Consider the following 17644-nt stretch of genomic DNA (forward strand, 5'->3'; position numbering starts at 1 on the left):
ATTAAGTTGCCTATATAAGGAATATGATATCTAGGGTTTTCATAAGGAAGCAAGTCAGTCTCAGTTGATTTGGGTAAGTGAAAACCTAGACACTCTAATCCTTTCTTAGCCACAATCTCTTCTTCTTTTCTAGATCTCTATCTCATGTGTTGAGAACCAGCCCACACTAGTTCTAGGTTGATCAAAGGCTTGGTGAGGAAGACTGTGTTGCTGATCTTGTTCAATCTCTTGATAATACTCTGCTACAGAAAGGAATCAAGGGTTAGAGAGATTGAAGGATGAAGTTGTTCCAGTTCCGCTGCGTAATGTAAGTTTTTACTTTACTCTGTATTTGTATCAATTTCATAGGAGCATGTTCTAGGAATTTTGCATGTTTGTTTGATAATATGTAAATTGCATGAAAATAAATAAAGATCCTACAAAGAGTTTTTTCCAACAGTATTATTCTTTAAATTTAAGTATACAAATATATAAATAGAAAAGTTAGTAATATTAGAAAATTTTAAAAACAAAAGAAAATCTAGTTTTAAAAGTTGTAAACAAAGGAAGAAAGAGAGACAAAGTTATGGGGTGGGAGAGAGAAAGTGAGGGCTGAGTATTTTTCTTTGTTTTCTTTTTAAATTAGTTATTAGTAAAGTTTTAATTTATTTATTTATTATTATTTTTTAGGGCCTACTTTGAGTATCCTTAGTATTCATTTAGGACAATCATAGTGTGCCCATAAAAATCTCTACTCAATCAAATTTTCTCTTACTCTATTAGTACCTATATCAGTAGTAATTAGGACGCTCGTTGTACGTCCTAAAATGTATTTATTAATAAGGACTATCACTGAGTGTCCTAAAAAGTTTAGGAAGTATTTTTAGGGTTCATATATAAATGAGTGCCCTAAAAAAGTGTCAAAAAAATCCAATTTTTGTAGTATAAGCCCAATGTACCATTTAAAACTGCTTTTATAAAGTTCCGGTACAATATTATTATTAATAGATGTTACTAGAGCTATACTTTGTAAAAACACAAAGTAAAATTCCCAAATATATATTAAAAATAAATAAAAAATAAAAAATGTTTTAAATATTTAGTTTAAAATAAAAATATTAATTTGACTATGTGACTGATTTTAGTCAAATAGATTATTACCAAACAATTGGACTTTTGATTGAGATTGAATTTTATAATAAGGATTTTTAACTAACTCTTAAGAAGACGGTGTTATTTAATCTTAAATCGAATATAAAATACAATTTTTAGTTGAGATTATTTTTATTATTATTATTGGAGAGAGAAATGTTGATATTAATTGGGGAGAGAGAATTAAAAGGGTGTCAACGCTTGTCAAGTTGTATAAATATCTATTAAATAACTAAAGAGAATTGCTATTGGTGTCCATCACGACAAGGATGTGACATACTTTTATTGATACAATTTAATATGGAATCTTACTTATTTGAATTTAGTAAGTATTATGGAGTATCTCTAACCAATAATAGGATGTGACCTCATATGGTGTTTAACACCTTAAGGAGTTAAATAGCAACACTCATAACTAAATGATGTGTTTTAATATAATTGGTGAAAGGGTTAGAGAGAGGAGACAGCTAAATTAGGGCACCAGATTGTTTTTCATAGAGAGGATTCAAGAATCACTATTGTAATTGCCAAAAAATAATAATTAATAGTAATAATTGAAGGAGCGAGGTAGCCAATAAGATGTTGCATTTTTATTCATGTTGTGTCTTTTCTAGTGAGGAATCTCCGGGGCCACACTTACACAAAAGTTTATACATCTAGTGTGGTTGTGCATTTTGTTCGTGGAAATAAGGTCACATTATTAATCTACAAAAGAACAAGTTGATCGTTATCATCATCATTTTTCACTACAGAAAATCTTCCAATTGAACATTATGATTGTGTAGAATTATTCTTTAAATAGAATGAAGTCAAGTGTACCGATTCAACATGAGCAAAAAAGGTCGATCGTAATATTTTCAAGATAGAGCACATGTTGGTAACCAAACTGAGTGAACAATTCAAACTAGTACGACGAAATTAAGAGGACACACATGACAGTGGTAGTGGTTGGTAATGTAACATCTGACCAAAATGAGTTAACTAGCCAAAGTAGTAATTACGTACATGTAACTGAATGCAGCCATTGCAACATTCCCAGGGGAACATATCATACCCCAATAATTATTATTAAATATCGTACTCATACTATTTAGCTCTTTCTTCTCATACGTCAGTGCTTCTGTAGCCATCATAAAGGCAAACATAAATGTGGTAACGGAGAAAATTGTAATCAATGATGTAACCATATTAATGTACTTCCTGTATTTCCTCCGATTGAACCTGTTCGAGTGCACAATTACGAAGTTGAATAATATATTACCCAATGATAAACCGAAAGATGCCGAATTCCATATCGAGAAATCTTTGAAAGCTTGCAAACCCTTTGAACTATTGTAATTCCCTGCTCCTGGCATGGTAATGGCTACTTGAAACGTGATACCTGCGAACAGTGTCGACGCCACTAAGCTCATGTCTAGGATGTGCTTTGCATCTTGATTATCATTCTCTTCCTTTGGTTCAGATGTTTCGATAGGTTTTTTCACAGTCGCAGTGTTTTGTAAACTTAGAACAAGGCCTTTCTTATTTATGCTCGATAAAAGAATAGCCTGCACTAAAATAATAAAGCCTTATTATCACGTCTAAAATATGTTGGTCACGTCTAAGAGGAGTTAACTATGAAGTGTACAATATTCTCTAAAAATAAACATATTTTTATGTGTGTAATTATTTTTCGTTTACTTTTAGAATTTACAACATTATGTCAGCTTTTGTAATGAGCTTGATGTTAGAAAAAGTCTTAATTTAAGACTCTCAACTACTTTTTCAGTTAGCTCAACGCAAAAGGTTAATGACCAACATATTTCCAGTGGTTTACTGTACTATAGTTATTGTATTATATATCTATAATGATTCTATTAGTCTTTAATCTTTATCCTTCTATATATATGTTTATAGAGAGTGACATATAGTAGTTTGTATTAAATCAGATAATGTATATATATAGACAAAGATAATTAAACCTAGTCTATATAGCTAGTCAAGTCCATCCATTTAAGAGTACGGACTAGCTGGGTACATACCTCTCCAATAAAATTATTTATTGTTGATTTGCGGACAATGTCAAAAGCAGTCATCCCCATCTTATTGATGATTCTCTTGTTGGTATTCCGATTATTTGCCAAACGTTTAAAAATATCAGAATAACCATCCTTAGCGGCTACATGTAGAGCTGTATTTCCCTCATTGTCTTTCTCATTTATAAGACCAACGAAAGCTCTCATACTTAATAAAGTGTTTACCACAAAACCCTGTTCGTGTTCAACAGCAATATGCAGTGCAGTCCGGTCTCTATTGTCTAGCAACTCACCAATGTCTGGACATTCTTTCATCAATGTTCTGATAACTCCGATATGTCCATTCCTTGCTGAGATGTGAAGCGCAGTCATTCCTTGTTTATCTTTGATGTAAGCCACACATCTTCTGGCTTTTAAAAGTAGTTGAAAGACTCCTGATTGTCCAATTTGTGCTGCATAGTGATGAGGCATCCATCCCAACTCATCTTCTTCTTCTAAAATCTGGGATCCACATCTCTCTAACAATTGTTTAACAAATTCTAAAAAAACAACGGACCGAATCAATATTGGTGGTTAGGTAGTTTATAATATTATATACAGGACAGGAGTATTGAATGATTACAGATTTTAGATTAATACTAATCTTAATGTATAAACACATATACCTTACCTAACTATATGGAAATAAAGAAATATTGATCTGTAAGGCAATAACCGAGTCAAATTTTGTATTTACCGTCAAAACCCCTGGTAATATTTCTTGAAAGCAGCAGTGTTTCTTCTATTATAAGATAAATAAATAAATGAATTAGTATGATTAAGGGGGGGAAATTATGGTCATGATGAAATTTATTTATACAATTAAATATATATATACATATTTGTAATTATAAATCTTACTTGTTCTGCACGAACGAATGACAGCAGCATGCATGACAGTCATGCCGCTCCTTCCTAACACAGAGCAATGGGGAAAAGTGTCCAAAATGATGGAAGCAATATCATAAAATCGTCCCTCTACAGCCAGAAAGAGAGGAGACTCCCCAGACTTATTCTCAAAACTTGTCAAAGTTGGGTCTGCTTCGATCAACAGCTGCGCAATTTCGAAGTGACCGCTGAGCGCAGCTTCATGAAGTGCTGTGTTTTCCTCCACATAATTCACCTTCGTCAGCAGATTTGTATAGTCATAATTATTATGGCCTTGTGCAGCAACTAGTTCCCTTACATGGTTTATGAGAACCTCCGCGAAAATCTTATTCCCTAACTTGGCGGCCACATGTAAGGGCGTGTCGCCTCTATTGTTTGGCTGAAAGGCAAGTAAGGAGTGATCCCTTAGCCAGGTCTTTACAGGATCAGCTTGCGGACTTGCTCCACATTTTACTGCAACATGAAAGACATTGTTTTCTTGGCCACAAGTTGTTTCCAAAGGATCTAAACTGTTAACGTCTTGCAAATGTTCTCCATGGAACCAATCGAAATATCGATTAGTTATCCTTTGAATGAATATAAAATGCTCCTCCAGTTGCGTAAGACTAGACTTGAGTAATTCAACTGGTCCGGGCATTGTTAGTTTCTTACTCGTCCCTTTTGCTGAAAAGAGACAATGCAAGTCAAAAACCAGAGTTGGTTTTTCACAATCTAATTGTAATATTATATACAACTAGTTGCCCAATCAACTGCAATAATATATACAACTAGTTGCCCAACCAACTGCAATAATATATACATTTTAGTCAATTCGTTTGTCGAAAGTAGTTGTTGCTTCCACACCTGTTTTCACACTCATATGTCTCATGCCATTCATATTTGTTTATTATGAAATAAATGTTATTCATTTCTCCCTCCTTTCTTCTCTGGTCATTATATATTAATAAAACAAAGATATAAAGCATCTTCATCGGTCTTCTCAATAAAACTAAAAAATACTTAACGCCAAGAAATTCAGCACCCATGGGTCCAGTCTATCTATTTACACAATGCATGTATTTTTCCACATGTAATCTCTACTGCAGCTAAAGCTAATTCTCATAATATTCAAACTCACAAAAGCCAGATGCATATAGGAAAATTCTAAGGTGTTTTGCCTGTTTTTCGGACTAAGGTAACTTATAACTCAATTTTTTTTTAATATCATGGTATACATTGTAATTATATCAAGCATTCAGTTAACACTACAATAAAAATCACTTTTAGGAGCGATATGTGTCGTCCTTAATAACCATAAAAATCGCCCATGATGTGTTGTCCCTAATGGTGTACATAAAGGACGAATAATGAGTCGCCCCTAAAAGTTGAGATAATGCTACAAATTTTTTCACAAATTGCATAACTTTTGGTCAATGTGTCGCCCATAATATGTTACTAGTCACCTGTAATACTTAATTATTAGGGGCAACATCACCCCTAATACTTTTTATTTATAAAAAAAATAAAACTATTTTAATAATTGAAAAAAAATTAATTAAAATATAAATCATTCATTAAAATTTAAATCATTGAAAATTAAAATTAAAAATATTATATTAAATATTTAAATTAGTTTATTAAGAAATATAATGTAACAATAACTAACAATAATATAAACCTAGTTCCTAAATCAACAGTTTCATCCTCTATATTGTCTTCTTGTTGCGGTTGTGGTAGCTGTGGTGGCTGTTGTGGTAGCTGCGGTGGCGATATCAGGCAGGGATATTGGGGGAAGTAATATGGACGATCCTGCTTCATACATGTAGGGATAGGGTGGTTGCGACGATGGTGGAATCAATCACGGATAAGGTGATGATATTGCTCTGTACGTGTATGGAGGGGCCATAGGTTAAGATGGCGTTGCCCCATATACATGAAAGGATAGGCTGGAGCTGAAGGTTGAGAAGACGAAGCTCTAGAAATATTGTCGCTATCAGGCATAGGCGCATCTGAATGTTTGGTGGATGAAATGAAGGTGGAAAAAATTGAGAAAAGAAATTGACTTGGTTAGTCAAATTCTTTAGCTTATTCTCCAAACTTTCTATATGTTTTGATTAATGTTGAGAAGGAGCTTGAGACTTGCTGAAGTGAGAGCGTTGGGTAAATGATGACCCCGACCCCTTCAATTTATGGCCCACTCCTCGCTCGTGTCCACACCTTGGCCCACTACTTTTTGTAGCACCTCCACCAGATCAACTGTTGTCGAACCATCGTCATTGGAAGCGACACCTGATGTTTGGTGAGTTTGTAACTCAAAATCAGCCTTCAATTTTTCTTGTTTTCAGAAAACGTTAGACGCTAACAATAAATAAAACTCTATGAATATTAATAAATATAATTCAAACTAACATAATATTGGCGAGCATTGTCGTTAACAAAATCATTTGTTGTTTTCTTCCAGTGGTATTCTTTTCATGACTAAATAAGGTCCGGGTTTGCCTAAAATATATAACCCAAATGTTAGAGAATATATAATTTAAAAGAACATAATTTTGATAGCATTTTAACTTTCACTTACTCTTTTGTAACGGATGGCCACCACGATTTTTTACCCTGAGTTGCAGAATACCTATGTTTCTTTCACTACTACAAAATACCATTTACGGGACACTTTTTTAGAACACGCACATAAATGCAAGTCCTTAAAAATATTTATGGATTTTTAGGACACTCATTGAAAGTCCTGAAAAAACAAAATTTAGGACTCGCAATGAGTGTCCTAAAAAAATATGCGAGTCCTAAAAAAATCTGGGCTAAAAAATGAGTGTTTTACTCGAAATTTTGATTTTGCTTGTTCTTTAGGGAGCGCGCAATAAATTTCGAACATGTAAATAACTGACAGATATGCTTCCACTCCTCCTTGTTAACATCCTTGGTTGGGTTGTCTAGAACCTTATTGCAATCCTCTGGTCCTTTGTAGTATTTCTCAAAGTGTTCGTGTCTTATTGTTTTCCTATGACGGTATCGGTCTTTCATCTCTCGTTCGATACCATCTATACACTTTAAGAAATCCTCGCCCCTCAATTTGATAATACCACTAAATTGAAAAATAAGCATATTAAGAATATATATACCATATTAAAGACACATTTTTAAAATATCATTTAATATTTTTTTTTCCTGGATCATGCCAAGGACTTGGTCCTTGTATTGTTTATGCACTGATTCCCAAGAATCGAAATATCCGAGAACTTTCGTTTTAATTTGGGTGCCCACGATGCGGACAAAAGCAGCGTGCTCGCTCCCAACAACCTTGTATGTTCACGGGAAAAACGTTACTTCCAGTGGTTTTCCATTTTTCGTTGCCTATCATCTAGATCTTTTCCAATAGTTGCGCCACAACCCTTTCTCTTAGTTGGGATTCCTGTATTTTTTTATTAACAATACAAAGAATATTAGTATATACAGGATAAACATATTTGAGTTAATAAAAAAAAATTATCTGACTCGCATGAAGTCGGGATCCTAGTAGGATCCAGTGGAGGATCACCACCAGCGTCTCACCATGGGCTCTAGCCACATCTGCTAACACATAAGTAATTTAACATATCTATCTTAATATTTAATTCTTAACACATTTTATGATGTTTCTATACTTAGAAAATTAGCCATCTTTATTATTTTCTAAGTTTGTTTCTAATCATCCTATATGACTTAATTCTCAGACTCGAAACTCATCGTTGTTCCAAAGTTAACCATATTGAGGAAGAGCTGGGATCAGTAAAATCGTTCCCATTACTATGGCCCCCTAACTCTCAATATAGAACTTGGTCCATTGATTTGTATCCACCCTCACCGATCTTGGTCATTATTTATTATGATTGTAAAAAGAAATCAAATTCATACATGTCATTCAAAAATGATAATAATATTCATTTGGAAAAATGTTTTCACTAAGTACAATCATAAATGCAAAGATAATAAATAAATAAACTAACATAACTAGGGTGAATCTAAAAATCAGGATCTTCTACATCTGACCCTTCATCTAACATATCATCATCTATCTCCTCATAATCATCATTATATTGAGCCTCAAAATTACCTCGGGGAAGATTCATTAAAATTCTATACTTTTGTTCATTAGTGAATTGAAATTCTATCTTAGAGGTGAACCTAATTATGAGAAAATAATATCTCGTAGCTACCAGTAAATCATCTTCATCATCTATAGTCTCCCATATTTCTTCTAATGTTGAAATTAGAGAAGGAAAATCTTTAAAATGCCTAATTACTAAGACATATTGCTCCATAGCTCTCATCATGATTTGCTTAGTAGTTTGGAGGTGAACTATCTCCTTGTGGAATAAAATTAATCTCCGAGTGATTCTTTCTAGCACTCCTACTGTATTCCTTGGCTCTCTAATCCTTTTTAATGCCTTAATGGCTCAAATATCTTTATAGGTCAAGACTCCATCCATTCTTAACTGAAAACATAAGGACTAAAACGTTAGCTAATAACATAAACATAATAACTATAACATAAACAATTACATTGGCGGTTAGATTCAAAGCTTGAGCGTGTGTATCAAGGAGAATTTCATGCATATGAACCGTTTTCTCTGATACCAACTGTAGTGACCCAACTATTTCTAAGACCTTGGACCATTAAAACTACTAGACATAGCTACTATTTTTTAGAAACATACATAAGAAATAACATAACTTTATTAGAATCCTAAAATAAATATTGTGCAAAATACAAGATAAAATATAAAATATAAAATACGATATGGGTACCCATTGTTATAAAACATAAAACATAGACTTTAATTGTTTGAAATACTAATCCCAGAATTACATCAAAGCATAATTTAAAAGATGGGTTTACATCAAACCTTTAATTGTTTTAATTGTTTAGACTCTGTGTTTTGAATCATTACCTTTTTGGACCCTGTGTTTTAAAAAATTACTTTTTGGACCCTGTATTTTCTAAAATAGTTCAAATAGACCTCTAAACTCGATTTTGATCAAAGTTTTTTTTTTTAACTAAAATCACAAATAATTCATCAAACTAACAACTTATAACAAAAATACAGTCATTCTGCTTAAGAACTGTGTTGTTATATTCAATTTTTTGTTCATCAAAATCAGGTTTAGGGGCCTGTTTTAACTATTTTACAAAACATAGGATCCAAAAAATAATTTGTCAAAACACAGGGTCCAAACAGGTAATGAGGCAAAACACAGGGTCTAAAAATGTATAAACCCTTAAAAGATTAAAAATAACATCCTCGATCGACAAGCAGTCCACTTAATCCATTCATCCCTAACACACAAGCCAAGTTGCCAAGAATCTTTCTGCCTTCCATAATCATTTTCCTGCATCAAGCTAAACATAAAGGAATGAGCCTAATGCCCAGCAAGGAAAATCTACTAACATATAAACAAGTCATAAATCATAAACATAAGACTATAAAAAAAAACGTATATCATATAGGACTACAATATTAATTGCCAACATAAATTCTTGGGGCTTGCTAGCTAAGCTAGTCATATGCCCAAGGAGTATAAAACATATTCTTGGGGCTTGTTATCTAAACAAGTCATATGCCCAAGGACTACAAGGCATATTATACATATACATTTTATAGAATAAAACATATCATAACATAAACATATAAGCACATAAAATTTGTCTTATTTTCCTTACCAAAAGTCGGGATATTTGGGAACAAGAACGGGATTAGAACACTCCTAAAACCAACAGTAAAAAATGGTGAGTTTCTAAAGAATAAAGATGAAATAAGAACTAAACCATCAAGAAGAAACTTACCAAGAAGAACCTTAAGTTTCAAGAAACTTAAATACCTAATCAAGAATCATAAACAAGAGTTAGGATCTGAATAAAAGAAAACTAAAGAACCATAAAAACTGAACTTAGGGATAAGAATACCTTGAATCATCTTATGGATTGATATAAACCTCAATACCAAAATCTCACTATATCTCACTTCCCAAGTGTTTAGAAAAGCTTAGAATGATAAAGCTTTTAACCCGAAACCCAAGTGTTTCTCTCTATAGTAACCTTATCAACTTGGAGGCTCTGAACAAATGCTTGAAGAATGAAGAAAATGACTGAGTACTAGGTCCTATTTATAGAGTTCAAGGAGTGAAACTAACTCCTTTTAATTTGAATAAATAAATGAATATAAAATGAAAAGGATTTGAATTTTCGTTCAAAAAACGTCCAGAACTTGTCCAAAATCATTCAAAGGCAGGTCTAAGTGGTTAAGGCTATTTTTTTTTAAAATCAAAATCACAAAACTTTTCAAAAATCACACTTGGAGTCGATATATCCCCCCCCCCCCCCCCCCATAGACGATATATTGCCTCCCCCTATATTCCCGAGCCCCGCTCGTACGTTCATGTAAAGTCGACGTATTTTCCATATCTTCCGTAGGCAATATATCGGCATACGTTGATATATCAAACACATATTTGCACCTTTTTAGCATATTTTAAATTGGATAAACAACTTTGACTGAGTCTAAACGCGATCCTAACAGTTTCTGGAAGGTTCTAGAGCTTCTAGATCTTTCTTTTATTTAAACTATCCATCAAAATACTTAAATCCTTAATAAACATGATTATGACAAGTGTCACACTCTTATTAGCTCTATCTAAACCTTAGGTTATAATAAATATATTTCTAGATCCAGCAATATTAATCAAACCTTATGTTATAATTAATATTCTTAAACTATAGGTTAAACTTATAAAATTCATAACTGTTGCTATGAGTTTCCAACTAAGTCCCGACTTGAACCAAAATCCACGGTAGCTAACAAACTACAAACTAATACTAATTACTACTACTATCTAGCTAGTTAAGTAAATATTCTGGAACTCCACATTTCACCATGCGCGCTGATGGCTGGGCTGCACGCACGCGAGGCCTTCTGGCTATAGAGGAGGAGGCGCAGGTGCGAGTGCAAGTGCGCTCGCAGGTGTGCACAATGTGCACAGTAGCCAGGCCAAAAAAAAAATTCGAAATTTTTTTTTGCAATTTTTCAAACCAAAACCATTTTCTAATTAATTTTTAACTTGTTTTACACAAAATAAAGCATATATAAAAATTAATGGCATAGAAAACATAACAAAATAACCTAAAAGTTGCTAATAATCACATAAAATCAATATGGTTCATAAAAACATGAAAACCCATCCAATTATTCAAACACATCAAATAATCCAATTTTTAACATGTTCATGCACGAAAATAAAGATTACCAAAGTTGAAAATTCCTTTGATTTAGGAAATCTGCCGGCCAAATGAATTTTGTATCTACAGAATAGGAAAATAATGAGACAGCAACGACATCAGACTTATCTGGTCAAAACAAACATGGTCATTTCTTTTGACCATGTTCATTTTCGAAACCTTCTTTATTCCTGAATGAACATAATCCCTGAAAATATTCTCACAAGATAATTTAAATACAATATTTTACCAATAAAGATTGATGGTGGTAAATAAGGTAAAAATTGTATTCACACTAAATGAGATTTTCACACTAAAAAACCAGCTTAATTATGGGATAACTATTTAAAGATATGTTGTTGATTTTTGCAATTTAAAATATTTTGTCTAATAATAAAGATAGACAATAAGGGTTTTTACAATCTCCCCCTTTGGCAACTTGATAGACAAAAATATTTTAAGACTTTATTTTGAAAGACCCTACAAAGACAAACAAGTTAGAGCAAAACAATAATATAATTACTCCCCCTGCGATAGTAATGTAATCACCCCCCCCCCCCCCCCCCCACGGTAGTTATCTCAATAATAACAACAACAATTAATAACACAAGCAAGATAATTAATATCACAGTGACAGAATAAACATAAAAGATAAACATTTCTCCCCCTTGTTGTCTATCAATAAGCCAAAGGAGGAAAATAAACACAAACAAAAGAAGCCAAATGAAAAAGACACAAAGCGTTCTTTTACAATTTCTTGAAACCGAAAACGGTGCAACCAAAACATAAACAGGGTCAAATGGCATCATTTGGAAGGACCCGTAGAAAATTGAGACATCGTGGTGCATTGAAGTTGCTCTATGGTCGAGAGACAATTATGGAGACTATGAACTTCTATCTGAATAGTTTCCAGAGTGGTCTTGACACCAACGAGTTCAGTGACAAGAGAATCAACATCATCAGGCTTGCGAGCAATCATTTTAGTCTTCTTGGCAGATGAGGACTCCTTCTTGAGTTTGTAATCTAGATCAACAATAGAAGGTGTCACGATTTCATATTCCAATCAGAGAGGCTTTTGAGAATCAAGCAACTTGTAAATCATATAAGGAAATACCAAATGTTGGCATTTCTTTTTGGCATTTCCTAAGGAAATGAACTAATAAAAAATTAGAGTAGCAAGATCAACTTGGAGAACAGTCCCAACTTTAAACAAAAAGAAGGTCGTGCAAAGGTAATGGTGGATGAATGAGTGGTGGGAATCTAGTTGTTGATGGAAAATTTGTGAAGCACGACATAGTAATGAGTAAGATAGGTCACTTTGAGATCCGAGTGTTGTTCCCAAACCATATTATGTCCCACCAATTTAGATAAATCCTTATCTTTGTTGAAATCCATGGCATCATTGGTAACAACAAAAGGCACATTGAGTACCTCGGCAATTTCGACAACACTAAACAAATATCAATGGCTCCGAACATAAACTGGAACAAACATAAATGACTTGCTATCAAACAATTCATCATTAAGATTAGCATAGAATTCCTGAACAACTCGAGGGACAAAACCACAAAACCCAGGTAAAGATCCCAACCACCCTCTATCCTACCCAAAAACTCTATTGGCAGAGAAAGAAAAGCAATTCTCACAAATAACATCTATATGCACATAGTGCTTCATATTTTTTTTCATTGTCATTGAAACAGAAATTCAAAGAGTGAGCTTTAAAAGATGAACCTGTTGTGGCTTTAGGAACCATGGGGGACTGTGTGTGAATCTCAAGAATTTTCACAACTTTCTTGCCCTTTGGAGAAACAGCAGAGTCCTCTGATGGGTCAGATCTGCATCTGATGCAACATCATCATCAATTGATGCATCATCTTCCAGTGGATCAACATCAGAGGGTACAAATGCTTCAGATGGGTCATATTCAGAGGAGGGGTATGGTGGAGGAATTTTCTTCACCTTTGTTCGAAACATGGAGAGAGGAGATGAACCTATAGGAGACGATGCTTTTGGACTGGAATCAGAAGGGTGAGAGCCTTTGGTCCTAGGGGATTTTCAAGAGGAGGAAACCTGAAACCACCCTTTATTTTTCTTCTTGGGTGCAAGAACATCAGGAGATTCGATGGAGTCGGAATGGGTTTTGGCCGAAGCAACTTCATGATCAGAAAGATATGCCCTGGCCTTTTTGGATGACCTAAGGACAGAGGTGAGTGGAGCCGCCATTGAAGGAGGTCCAAGTGGAGCTTAGGGGGCTTCGAGTTCTGGAATCACTACAGCTTTGCTCGTGGTGGTGGTTGCGTCAATGACACAAGGCTGAGATAAAGTACTCTTTCGAGCCTTTTTCTTGGTAAGTGAATGTGATGTAGACAAAGTCCGAGCCTTTAAATCCTTTAGAGATCATGACCCACTTGCCCTCATTTTCACCATGGCTGCAAGACAAAAAACTGCCACAAGGAAAAGAGAAACAAAAAAAAGATAAAAGAAGAAGGATGGTGATGGCTGTAAGAATGAGACCCACTTGTCCGAATATAAAGAATGAGAGAGATAAGGATTTGATCTTTATTCCCTTTTTTAGAATCAATGTGAATATACACTTTTGTAAAGCACACGATAATATCCCAAAAAAATTAATTGTCAACATTAACACAAAAAAATAAAATTGGGAAACAAGCCATAAAAGGAAACCTTTGATCATAAAAAAATATGATAAAGACAAAACAAAATTGATACAACATGCCCTTTTGATACACACAGATTGGGTTCTCTTTAATTTTTTTTATTTTCATTTTCTATATATATAGTAAATAACCAAAAGTACCAAAAATATCACATGCTAATTTGAGCCCAATGTCTTCGTGCCCTGTCCTTGGAGAAAGTAACAAACATTAATTCATAACATATTTTTACTATAAGGTTAGAGAATATATTTAATATATGTCATGCTTTTATTTATTATTTATTTTTTAAAATATCACAAAATATATACTCCTGTCACAAATTTTTTTTTATCCAAATTAAAAAGTGTGTATGAGGCTTACAATTTTTTTCAACAGTATATCATAAACAATTGTGTGTGATTGTGAAAGCAGAGATCATTGCCTTGTATGTCAATTTTAGCCTTTTTCAGGGACATTTCCCTATGTGGCAATTTTTAGCCTTTTTCTCAAAGAGTACCCAAATTAGGCGCTTTCACACTACACTGAAGGCAGCCTTTATCAGTGGTAGAGTATTTTCTACATAATTTTTGTTACATAGTTCCAACTTACTCAAAGATAGCAATTACACAACAGTGCAGGTAGCTCTATTCTAAAATGGAGCCTGAAAATACTTTTTAAGGCTTAAATGCTCATACACTATAAACATAGATTGATTTGGAAAATATTAATTGGAAGTAGTATTTATTTTGATTTTTTTTTAAATATGCACAATATATGTTAACTATAAACTCTAAATGAAGTAAAAATACATTTTGTCATAATGATTGAGACTTTCTCTTTGGAAAAGAACAAGAAGACATCAGGCAACATTTTTTATAGCATAGGGATATGGCAATACACAAACAAAAATGTGGTCATTCATTGAAAACATAAAGAGTTAAACATTTGGGATCCCAAAATGATGTTTAGAAATTACTTTAAATCTCAAAATACATTTTAAGGTCGACTTAGGCGAAAAATCTACTAATACATTACATCTTCCGTGGTAGCCAGGTAGGCCGAACATGTACTCGTCGCTCCACGCTTTTCGTACTCATGGTTGGTTGATCTTTCCTTTGCCCTTACCTGCACCATAGAGCACCCGTGAGCTGAAGCTCAGCAAGAAAACCCACATATAACATATAACTTATAAAATATTCATATCTATCAACAACATATAATAAATCAGCCAACGGGCTAAACACATAGCGGTCATGCCGTCCTAGGCGCTTTACCAGGCTCTGGGTTCGTGGTCTTCACCGAGAGAGTGGCTCCAACAGCCTAGGATGGGCTCACCCTAACAGCATGCACTCCACATGCTTAACACCGATCATGCCCCCTTGTCGTACACACCTCCCTACTATTCTCAGCCTTCGTCATTTCCGGCCTTCGCCATTCCCGGCCCTATTGTTTATATTGCACTCTACGGGTACAACAATTTTCTTACCTGTGTCCCCAACATTTTGAGCACCGCGATCACGAGCACAGACCTCTATCTCGAGTCTTGGTGAAATCCTAGTTAAAACACATTTAAAATAACCAACCATCAAATTCTAAACCAATAATTAACTTTGGAATGTAAATCTAGCCTCTAAGACCTTGGATTCTACAAATCCGGGTAGTAAAAACCGTCCCTAGCCTTAACATTTGAGTTCTCGAGCTATTAAAGCCATATTCTGCCTTTCTTTCAATTAGGGTTGCGACATGCCTTATACTTGGCCAGAGGGCTAGGCCCTCCCTGTGGAGGACACGGGCCGCGACCTCCACGCATGCTCGGGCCACGACGCCTGATGAACAGGGTTGCGGTGCAAGTACTAGAAACCTAGAAAATTACCATTCTCTCAGCATATTCCTCTGAGCCTAACCCATAATTTCTCACCCCAAATGCCCATTAAACGCATAATCAGCCCTAGATTTCTTATCCACACAGCTCAAGTAGCCTAACCATCATATAAACAATCTCATGACTTCTCCAAATAACCAAAACCAACTCACAACTCAACTCACATGCCACTTCCAATTTTCAGCAGAATTCAGCAACAATATAACTTTAATTTAACCCTTTCCTTACATATAACTTCACTCTAAGCTAACCCTTAGGCTTTGACAAGTACAATCGTCCAATTTCTCAGCCTAAAATCCTTAAAGCTTCACCAAATTCTCAAACCATGAGAGGAAGAGAGAGCCGAGAGAAAGACAGAAAAAGTTGAAAATTCCTTTTTGTTTCTTTTATTCTATTTCCTTCTAAAATGACTTTAGAATCTCAGCTGCCTAAGCTATGTCTATCCTTTGATTTGTCAAAAGTCATAAATACCCCTTAAATCTTTCTAAGATCTCAAGTATCATTAAGGGAAAATTCTTCATTTGCCAAACTCTGCTTATTCCTCGAGTGTTCCTATAAATCCACGTTTAATCCTGGCATGTCTAAATAATTACTAAACTACTACCTATTTCCCGATAGATCGCGAACACACATTATGTTACCAAAAATACCCCTAGGTTCCTCCCGAGCATGGTATTTGACCGCGTTGTGACTTTCTAGATAAACTGCTCCCTACGAACATCTTGAATCATACATCACAAATATATCACCACTCACTCATGGTATCAATCACAATATACAAAAATATTGTGTTACACCTAGATTTCGAGAATGGAAATCTTGATCTCGAAATTCAGGTTCATACGGTGTGAGCTCGAAGTAAGCACAGTTTACATATGATCCACCAGTCAGACAATTTCGCTATAAATGAAGACCTCGTGAGCTTGAGCAGTATATAGCCTCGAAGATGCTTTGAGCTTATGAGTTAGGCTCGCAGTTCATAATAACAAGGGTTCAACACTTGCATAAACTTCTTGATGCATCTCTTGCCCTCAGACAAGATGCTTCGAGCTTGAGGGCTAAAAGCTCAAGGGTGAGGGCTTCGTCAATGGTTACTTGATGGGAACATAGACGAAGTAAGATGACAAGCTCGTAATAGGCAAACAGTCTCGAAGGCACACGGGTCTGGCATCTAAGCTCGTCGATTTCATGTGAATGTATTTATTGTTATAAATTTCCTATGTTTGAGGGATCTGATATAAGACGTGAGCATGTTTAGTCAGAGAGCCTCTCTGAGCAGCAATGGTTGATGCAAGCCACCCCAATATACCTGAGGAGGAAATTCCACATGATGAGGACTACCAACGATAGCCTGGGAAGCAGCCTATGGTGGATCCCGATCCCAAAGAAAGGAGTGACTCATCCAACTCTCGAGGACCACCTACCCTCAGGCCCGATGAGGACATGTACTATAATCCCGAAAGATATGTTCCAATTGTGGAACTTGAGAATCGCCAACTGCGCAAACAGTTGGCAGAAGCTATAGAACGCAATGAAGAGCTAGCTGTTGAAGCACAGGCGCCTCCTCGAGACACTCAGGCCCCTCCTCAAAGGCCTAGAGGACGTCCTCGTAAGAATACAACTGCCAGGAGGGTGGAACAAGCATCGCCACCAACATCCCAGCCTGTTCAGCTGAGACCCCGAAGGGGCAACCGGACTGAAGGTGCTGCCAACCCAATGACAGAAGCACAAACAAGAACGGGGAATAACCGAGCCCCCTCAATGGCTCGGACCCCAAATCCTGGTG

The 17644-nt window shown here is 35.1% G+C and overlaps 1 protein-coding gene across 1 annotated transcript; it reads right to left on the minus strand.

Annotated features, from left to right (window-relative positions):
• Window positions 1-1960: 1960 nt before the first annotated feature.
• LOC133824143 (ankyrin repeat-containing protein ITN1-like) lies at window positions 1961-4749 on the minus strand. Its single transcript, XM_062257010.1, has 4 exons — window positions 4047-4749; window positions 3883-3927; window positions 3153-3685; window positions 1961-2678 (listed from the first exon to the last, which is right to left on the minus strand). The coding sequence occupies exons 1-4, from the start codon at window positions 4708-4710 to the stop codon at window positions 2109-2111; spliced, it is 1812 nt and encodes a 603-aa protein (XP_062112994.1). The 5' UTR covers window positions 4711-4749; the 3' UTR covers window positions 1961-2108.
• Window positions 4750-17644: the final 12895 nt, after the last annotated feature.

The sequence above is a fragment of the Humulus lupulus genome, chromosome 3 (genome assembly GCF_963169125.1).
Source record: "Humulus lupulus chromosome 3, drHumLupu1.1, whole genome shotgun sequence".
Lineage (NCBI taxonomy): Eukaryota > Viridiplantae > Streptophyta > Magnoliopsida > Rosales > Cannabaceae > Humulus > Humulus lupulus.